We start from the raw sequence: 9,170 nt of genomic DNA on the forward strand, positions 1-9,170 counted from the left end.
AGCACAAAGGAGTGAAAATGGGCCCATCTCACCTACATAGCAAAACCTGTACCAGTGGGCATAAGGGGAGGGGTAGGCAGTCACAGGCAAGCCCCAAACCTACATACATCCCTTTATCAGTACAGCCCTTACAGATTGGTTTTGAGAACCTGAGCACTTCCAGTTTAATTTGGGGATAAAAAAGCTAACTGCAGAGCAAGGCAGCTTGGCTGGTCAGAGGGCACAGACAGGTTCAAGTTCCAACATGGCCACTTCCCTAAGGACACAAGCTGACCAAGGCTTGCCAACTGTCTTCTCTAAGCCTTTGACAGCAGATTGCCTGGGGGAATGCAAAGCCCCATGCCTGAAGAACATCCAAGACACAACATGCCAAGCCATACAGGATCCCCCCACCCAAACAGTCCTGGCAACACATTGGAAGCAAGGTTACTCCAGCGCTGGGACACTCAAGGATTCCAGCCAGCTGCTGTTCACTCTCAGCACACACATAGCTCCCCTCCCCAACAGCTTTCTGAGCCCCCATTACTGTTCCACTTGTAGTCTGAGCAGGGATCTCTACTACCCAGCAAAGGTCAGGGACAGGGATTGGGAATCTGTGGTGCAGAACCCCTGTGGATGTATGGGAGTTCTCATGGTCCAGAAAGCCATTCAGGAATTACGCAATACCATTATTTTTTTTTTTTTTTTTTGGTAATGGGAACTGAACCCAGAGGCACTTAACTACATCCCCAGACCTTTGTTTTATTTTTTTATTTCCAGACAGGATTTTACTAAGTTTAAGGCCTCACTAAATTGCTGAGATTGACCTTGAACTTACATTCCTCCTGCCTCAGCCTCCCAAGTCACTGGGATTACAGGTGTACACCACCATGCCCAGCTCAATATCACCTTTTCCTTTGTCCTTCCTCCTCCAGGAGGTACAATAAATAAAAAAAAAGCCACAGAATTGTGGCTCAGTCGTACAGCGCTTGCCTAGCACATGTGAGGCACTGGGTTTGATCCTCAGCACCACATAAAGTTAAAATAAAGGGGGGCAGTGGCAGAAACAGGAGCTTTCTCACAAGCCAAAGGCCACCAAAGGGCTATGATCTGCCAGGAACAAGCATGAGAACACAGGGCATCTTAGAACATGGCAGAAATGCTACAAGAGACATTTGTAGCAGAGCCTACAGACCAACACAGGGCCCAGGGACATGATGCCCAGTTGGATGGGAAGAGCCTGGGGGCAAGACAGCTGACTAGACCCAAAGAAAGGCAAAATCCCAGTAACAGAGGGGCTCTAAATGGATAACACACTGGACAGCCCTGACATCTGCAGCCCCCAAAGGGAGAAGGATGGCTGTCCCGGGGGCCAATGGGTGGAGAAGTGTCATTCACTTCATGCTAGGCAAGCTGTGCACATCATTCTGGGAAGAAACTCCCACTTCAAGCAAGGTAGAATCTAGGGCCAATTCCTATCTAATGTATCCCATAGCTACTGAAATGGTGGCTGGCCTCTTAGACCACCCCCGCTGATCCTACTGACCAAGTCTCACTGCACTCCCAGCCAGACTCCAGAGAGGCTTGATATGCTCTGCTCCTTCAGAGGCCAACGAAGAGCACAGCAGGTCCTGTCATTCCACAACACTTGGCTAATTCCACTCAAAAATACACCTGGCCCTCAACAGATGGAATGAGGAGCAGAGAACAGCCGAGACAGAAGATGATTCCACCCTTTACTCTGTCCTTTAGAACACAACTTCGTGCAGGCCACCCTCAGTGGGGACCCCACTGCCCAGGAGAGAAGCTCCACTATTGAGTTTCTAGACTTGTGGCCGACCATTTGCCATTTGAGGCTTACAGCAAATGATCCTATTTGTAGTTTCTAACCCTCCCCTTGCCTCCCCCCCAAAAAAACTGTACATGAGTTTACAAACATATTAACATATAAATAATGAGAAAGGTCCCGGGGAGCCTCCCCGTTGTCTCTGCTGGACATTTAACACTGGAGGAGCACTGTCCCCACAGACAGCATGTGTCATGGGGAGACTCATGGTGGCTGTTCTGGGCTTGCCACTGGATTCTTTGGCACCTCCAGGTTCAAGCGACTGTCTGTCTCTGCTGTGCCCACAGAAGAGCCCGAAGCCACAGGCCCGCGTCAGTGGCAGCTCCGCTGCCCGTCATCGCTCCGGCTCAAGCTCGTGCTGGAAGGGACGCTTCCTCTCCCGACAGTGCTTCTTGTGGGCAGGCCAATCCTTCTGCTGGCATTGGGAGCCACAGTACCGGGCCACCTGGCAGCGCCCACAGATGTTGAACTCCCGGAGCTGAAACAGAACATGTGGCTTCACCATCATTTCTGGGAAGCAGTGTGGGGCAGAACCTGAAAAGACTTGGCAAAACCCCATCCGCCAGGCTGGTATATAGCTCCACCACAGAGCAATTGCCTAGCATGTGCAATGCTCTGGGTTCCAGCCCCAGCACCACAAACCAACCACCCAACATAAAAAACAAGCATCAGAGCTGTAAGGCCTGGGCCCGCTTAGGCAGATATGAGAGTAAAGGGAGAACCACCCTGGTGGAAAGCTAGGGAAGTACCCAGGGTCTACTGGGTCCATGCCATAACCAAACTGCGGGTGAGGTGGCCAGGAACCAAGGCCTCATTGCTACACACTGTACCTGCTTCTCAATCACTGTGCAGGGAGGGTAATGACACTCATAGTAGGTACAGGAGTTCTCCTCTTCTTCTACCACATCCCCATTGGCATTGTAGTACCGGGTCACATTCAGGACAGGGAACTGTTCTTCTATAGGATCCGTGGGAAGCTGCTGGATTGCAAGCCAGTACAAGCTCTGCTCCCTAAAAGCAAGTAGAGGCCTCACTATATTTGCTCAGGAAAGCACACAGGGAAGATGGTGCACTATAGGACACCAGTTTTTGTTCCAGCAATTTGATTTCTGTTTGCCCATCTTTGCCGTGACATTAACTATTTAGCATAACAATCTCCCACTAATAACACATAAGCACTGCCTTATCTGTCTGTCACCCTCCCCAACACCTGGGCTAATGGGCACACAGCAGGCACAGAGTATGGACAATTCAGACCTTACTTATGACCCTTGGAGGCACCCTTACTGACCTATCAAGCCATTTCCCCTTCAATTTTTTGGGCTGTCCTATGTCCTTCTAACCACCTCCCACCATTTGAATGAGTCAGAGGCTACCAAGAATTCTACTAAGAACTGAGATCTAGAGGGCACATATTACAGCATAAAGCCCCCAAACAAGAGTTGAGTGTGGAGGACTCCAGTCCTGTGCTGGGCTTCAAGGGGTACAGCCCACACCACAGGAGCCAAGGAGCCACTGAACCTACTCTTCTGACCATCCCACTTAATGGAAGCCAGACCATGAGGCACCTATTCAGAAAGGGAGGGTCAACATATGGAAGGATGCTGGCAGCTTTCTAAGCCCTTCTGTGAGGTTTATGAGCAGCCCTTTGGAAGCAGAAGGAGGGGAGGAGGGGATCAGGTTTGCAAAGAGGCCCCTTTAGATGAGCTAAACTTGTCCCATATTAACCAGGACAGCAAAGTACAAAGTCCAGGCCTGGGAGAAGAGTAATCCTATGTAGGATAAAGAACCAGCCCATGTGGAGGCTGTAAGCCAAGAAACAGGATATACAACCTGGAGCAGCTGGAACTTGAGGCTCACTCAAACTGGCTCTGACTATTGCTTCTGGCCTGAGGCCTGACCCAGTACAAGTGCTCTACACTGCTAAGTTCCAAAACCCATATCAGAAAGCCAAAAATGACACCTACTAAGTCCTAGTTGCCCAAGTCACCTCTACCAGCAGGAGGTGCTTGCAGGTATAGGGCACAACTGCAGAAGGAATCTTCCCAAATGGACACAGAACAGAGGGGGAAGGGTTGCTAGATGAGTTGACCAGGAACCTCTATTACTCAGGATTGTGGCTGCCCGCTTTCCTAAAGGACTTTTTTTTTTAATATCTTTATTTTGTTTATTTTTATATGGTGCTGAAGATCGAACTCAGAACTTCACACATGCTAGGTGAGCGCTCTACTGCTGAGCTACAACCACAGCCCCCCCCCCCGAGGTTCATAATTGTGATTATTGTATCTGATAATCATAAAAGATATTCAGAGGCCTACAAGTAACATTTAGCCACAGGATGGCCAGACCATCACATGGGGACCTATCTGAGGTAATGGGTGCCACAGCAGAATGGACCCACTGTTGGTGATATGGTGGGTGCACGGGGACTTGCTTGAATACGGGGAGGGTCCATCCAGTATATGCCCCAAAGGGAGCTGCATGAAGCTGGGAAAGGTGACCCCACATCTACACTAGGGAAATAGGACAACCAAACAGAAACGCCAGATGTTAGTTTTGCCCCCCAAGCACCTCCTACCCTTTGTTGATGATACAACCCTGGTTTCCTTTTATGAGAGACCTGATCTCAGCCTCAGCTCCAGGATAGAAAAGCAAGCTACCTGAAAGGGCCCTGGGACTTCCCTCTACAATGAATAGGCCTGCTGCTGATGAAGACCACTCTCCCACCTGGGAAAAGCCCTGAGGGACAGAACTGCAAGATGAGCATCAACCCTGGCTCTCCACATTTCTGTCAGGGAAAAATAAGTGCCCTATTTTTCCTTCAGCCAAATTGAATTCAGTTTCTTTTACTTGCAACCTAAAGTCCCACCCAACATAATTCCCAAAAGGATAAAAACCCTTTACTCAACATTTATAAAAGGTTCAGGTTCACTTAAGAGCAATAAGAGAGAACTGAAGCATCAAAACTCTGTATCAGAACAAAACCAAGAGCCACATGGAAAGCAGAGACTCCCAGGCTCTGCCTTTACCTGCCAAAGTCCATGTAAGAATGAATGAGGTACTGTCTGCAGGACACCACAGGGCCAGAGCAGCAGTTTGGAAGTAGCCCTCAAGGACTTAGGGACTGTCCTCTAGCATCACCAACAGCAGCCTGCAGGGTGGCCCTGCCACTTCTCTCCCACTGCACAGGGCTCTGGCACAATCCGAAGGCAATAAGTGAATGTTCAGCTCATCACCCAAAACACTGAACTGTCCTGCTGGGGTAGTTAGCACTGCCAACATTGGGAAAGACCACCACCAGCTTGAGGAAGTACACAGAAAGCCCAGAAGTCTGTGAACAGGTCAAGGATGCATGTGAAGCTGAGGACTCCTGGGCTCATTTCAGCTCCCAACCCCATCTTGCTGGCCCCTCAGATCTTCCCAAGGGCTCCACAAGTATCAGACATGGGCTGGTCCTGGGGCAGCAAGAACTGCCCTCCTACATGGAAGTTTGTACAGAGTACTGTGTTTAGGACTTCAGAGAGGGCTGGGGATGTAGCTCAAGCGGTAGCGCGCTCGCCTGGCATGCGTGCGGCCCGGGTTCGATCCTCAGCATCACATACAGACAAAGATGTTGTGCCCACCGATAACTAAAAAATAAATAATAAATTCTCTCACTCTCTTTCTTTAAAAAATAAATAAATAAATGAATGAATAAATAAATAAATAAGAGGACTTCAGAGAGCTAGAAACTGAGAGGTCACGCCCCCAAACCACACCATCCTGCTTTCTTCAAACCTCTACTCAAGGAAAACTGCTTAGCAAAAGAACATGACAGAGAGACCATGTACATGCATAGGAGGCCTCAGGTATGGCCCAAGGCTAGCGAGCCCTACTTCATCACATCAGCTAATGGATTCCTAAGTCCAATTATCATAAGATCACTCCAGAAAGATAATCCTAGAAATTCTTCCCATTCCCATGACAAATGGGGAAAACCACACTTTGGGGAAAAATTATCCTGATCCCAAAGCACACACAGGCATCATGACACAGTGGGAACATGACCCTCTTGGTTCTGAGATTCTGGAGGAAGCACAATAGGAAAAACCCACCTCTGTTTGCTGGAGGTCTCTTCAGCTTTGGGCCGCCAACCCCGAGGCACCAGCTGCAGGTTGTCCAGGCGGTTGTCCACAGTCACAGCATTGAGGTGCACTACCTGGAAACCGGGAGCGACGCCACCCCTGTGCCTCTCCCTGGGGAAAAACATCCTCTAGAGTGCCATCTCTGACCCTCACAGATATCTCTGGTTAACATGCAAATCCAGCCAGAAAAAAGTCTCAGCTACTTGGTCTGAACTGGCTCCTCATCCTATGGACAGGAAGTACACCCAGGGGAGGATGCCCACAGGAATCCATGTTGACAATTCTGCTCCAGGATTTAAGGGCTGGACTCATGAGAATCAAGGATGAAACCCAAAAACTATCTGAACAGCCATCCTTGAGACCAGCTCTGCATCTGGGTGGTCCCAACATTTCAGAGCCCCACAGTGTACAACAAACATTGGTGGCCTGCTTTCCAGGGAGGTAGACTAAACCCCACAACAAGCATAGTGAGAGCCCAACAAAGAGAGCAGAATCCCCCTCCTCCATAGGAGTCTCTGCCCCAGCAGAACACTGGCTTGATTTGTTTGTTTAATATTTTTTTAGCGTCAAAAGACCTTTATTTATTTAAATGTGGTGCCAAGGATCGAACCCAGAGCCTCACACATGCTAGGCAAGCACTCTACCACTGAGCCACAACCCAAATCCCCACCTGGTTTTTGAAGTACCACAACATGCAAATTCACCATTCCTTTGGGTTACTGGCAAAAGACACAGAAACAACTCTTCAGACCCAGACCCAGACCCAGGGAAAGTAGGGCTAATCCAATTTCACCCAGCTCTACTGCCTCAGGCATACTTGCACATCAGAGCTTACACAGGACCCAGATGGGAGATGGAAGGCCTCTGGAAAATACCCACCACAACAGTTCATGAAGGAGCCTGCCTGATCCCCTTCCTCGGTTTTTGTCAAAGGCATATGCAAATATCTTAGCACCATTTCCATCTGCATCTACTTCCATTCGGGCCTTAAAAAAAAAAAAAAGGGAAAAGGTTTGTTAAACAAGCCTTAAACTCTGGGCAATATTTGATGTAGCTTGGTGGTAGAGGACCCTTGGATTCAATCTCCAGTACTTGGAGCGAGGGGGAAATCAAGCAAAACAAACAGCCAGAAGGACAAATGCCAGCCTATTCTCAGGACCCTGGGGATCTGGAGAGACTCATTTAAAAGGCCAATCACTGAAAAACAAACACTCCAAACAAATTATCTTCAATTTGGGCAAGAAACCTACTATGGACACAGAGAAATTCTCCCATTCTTAACAAAAAGGCCCACAACCTAGCAAGGAAGAGAAACCCCTGAACAAGCAGTGTCTACAAAGTGTGAGGTGCTGATATGAAATCATGGAGTGGGGACACTGGCGGTGGAGGGCTTCTGTGCCAAATCAGCAGCAGGAATGGACATTTCCCACTGAGAACACTGGCAAGGAGCAGGACCACTTCCCCTCACGCTGTGCAGAGGTGAAGACTGCTGCACCCTGATCTGAGTTAATAGACATCCTGTCACAAACACAACCAGACCTGGTGTGTTCTCAAGAGCCAGCAAGCAGGGTGAGTGAGGCTGGGGAAAGAGCAGTGGGACTGCAACAGGCTCCAGTGAGAATCAACAGTGTGGACCTCAGGGTCCACAGGCCAGCAGTGGCTAACCACTTGCTTACATAGCACAGGGAAGGAAATTCACTCCTCATGACCCTTCCCAGGCACCAACCAAAAGCAATATGAAAGCACCAGTCATCCTTACCTCAAAGGAGTAGCTCTCCACCAATGGGATGTCTTGTTCATCTATCAATGTGTATTTGGTCTAGAAATTAACCACACACAAGTTACATTTGCAATACTCACAAGGAACAGTAACTAGTAACAGGCAGGAGCCAACTTAATTTTCTTGTGAAATAGAAAGTAACTATGTGCCTCTTCAGGACAAGATAGATCAGCAAGTGGCAGCCTTGTTCCACTTCATTGGTGTACACTGATCTACACCAAAGAGCAGGCAAACCAACAAAACCAAATCACGGCCACATCAGTCTGTACCAAAGGAGCATACCCATCTGCACAACACAACGCCAGCAAGTGGCACTGAGCTTTAATGTACCAATAAACCTATTCAAAGTTGGTTCCAGTGGAGCAGAGAGAAGGGCCAAGGCTGAGATGATATTCAGAAGGTCTTAATGTTTATTCATTAAGCTGGGCAGTAAGTATGCGTGCTTACTGGGCTAGGCTTCTTAGTTACCTGCCTGAAATGTTCCATATAAAAGCCTTAAGGTTTTTATTTATGTTCTTATGGTCCCACACTTTCCCAGTCGGGAATTCACATCCCCAACAGTCCCTGCTGAGCTTCTGCTGAAGGGACAGAGAGTGTTTCCGAGGAAGCCTCTCAGGGTCTCTTCTAGGATCTAAACCAGTTTCTGGCGTTTGACTTCACCCTGCCTCCACTCCTGTCCCACCAGGAGCTGCAGCCACTGGTTGTGGGGACTGGATAAGGTCCCTGGCTCCTAAACACCTCCAAGCCTCAAAGCCCACAGGTGCCACGGCAGCTGGGGCCTCAAACACGCGGAGGGCGGGGCCAGGCACTGGAGAGCAGCAGAAAGAATCCCTGGTTCCAGGTCCCTGCGGTGAGGAAGCCCAAGGCGAACTTGGCCAGCCCCTGGGAGCGCTAAAAAGATCCCCGAAGCTCGGCGGGCCGGTAGGCACCGCGCAGCACGCCTCAGACGCGCCGGTGAGATCGCCCGGGGCGGCCACGGAAAGGGCGCTCTGTTCAAAACCGGCGGTCGCAGGTGCAGCCCCGGTACTAGGCCCGGCCGCGGTTGCCCGGGAGGGCTCCGGGTGAGCGCGGCCGGCCGCCTCCGCACCCCGCCGGCCCGGCCCGGTGCGTCGGGAAGCCAGAGGGGCGCGTCGGCTGGCCCGAGGAAAGCGGCACCTGGCCCAAGTCGGGACCTCGAGCCCCACTTGCCCCGCCCGCCCGTCGCCCGGCCCGCGCAGGCCCGGCCGCGGCTCCGGCCGCTCACCTTCCCGGCCACCCGGCCGAGCCGCACGATGCCCAATTTGAAGTCAGTCATGGCCGGGCCTGCGCTCTCGGCCGACAGCGCCGCTCCCTCGGGAGGCGCCGGGCCGAGGCGAGGCCGCGGCGCTCCGGGCGGGCCGGGGTCGGGCCGGGCGGGCCCAGGGCGGACGAGGCTGGGCCGCGCTCGGGCCGCCGCCGCCGC

At 50.9% G+C, this 9,170-nt stretch overlaps 1 protein-coding gene across 1 annotated transcript; it reads right to left on the minus strand.

Moving 5' to 3' along the window:
• Nucleotides 1–1,698: 1,698 nt before the first annotated feature.
• Nucleotides 1,699–9,140, minus strand: Zmynd19 (zinc finger MYND-type containing 19). The gene is made up of 6 exons (XM_078048831.1): nt 8,973–9,140; nt 7,709–7,768; nt 6,829–6,935; nt 5,920–6,060; nt 2,656–2,836; nt 1,699–2,303 (listed from the first exon to the last, which is right to left on the minus strand). The coding sequence occupies exons 1-6, from the start codon at nt 9,021–9,023 to the stop codon at nt 2,160–2,162; spliced, it is 684 nt and encodes a 227-aa protein (XP_077904957.1). The 5' UTR covers nt 9,024–9,140; the 3' UTR covers nt 1,699–2,159.
• Between the last annotated feature and the right edge of the window lie 30 nt (nt 9,141–9,170).

The sequence above is a fragment of the Ictidomys tridecemlineatus genome, chromosome 4 (genome assembly GCF_052094955.1).
Source record: "Ictidomys tridecemlineatus isolate mIctTri1 chromosome 4, mIctTri1.hap1, whole genome shotgun sequence".
NCBI lineage: Eukaryota > Metazoa > Chordata > Mammalia > Rodentia > Sciuridae > Ictidomys > Ictidomys tridecemlineatus.

Coding starts and splice junctions, on each gene's coding strand:
- Zmynd19 (XM_078048831.1), bottom strand. CDS start 9,023: ATGACTGACTTCAAATTGGGCATCGTGCGGCTCGGCCGGGTGGCCGGG. Junction 7,769..8,972: donor TCGGCCGGGTGGCCGGGAAG/GTGAGCGGCCGG, acceptor GTTAATTTCTAG/ACCAAATACACATTGATAGA. Junction 2,837..5,919: donor GAGACCTCCAGCAAACAGAG/GTGGGTTTTTCC, acceptor ACTTGCTTTTAG/GGAGCAGAGCTTGTACTGGC.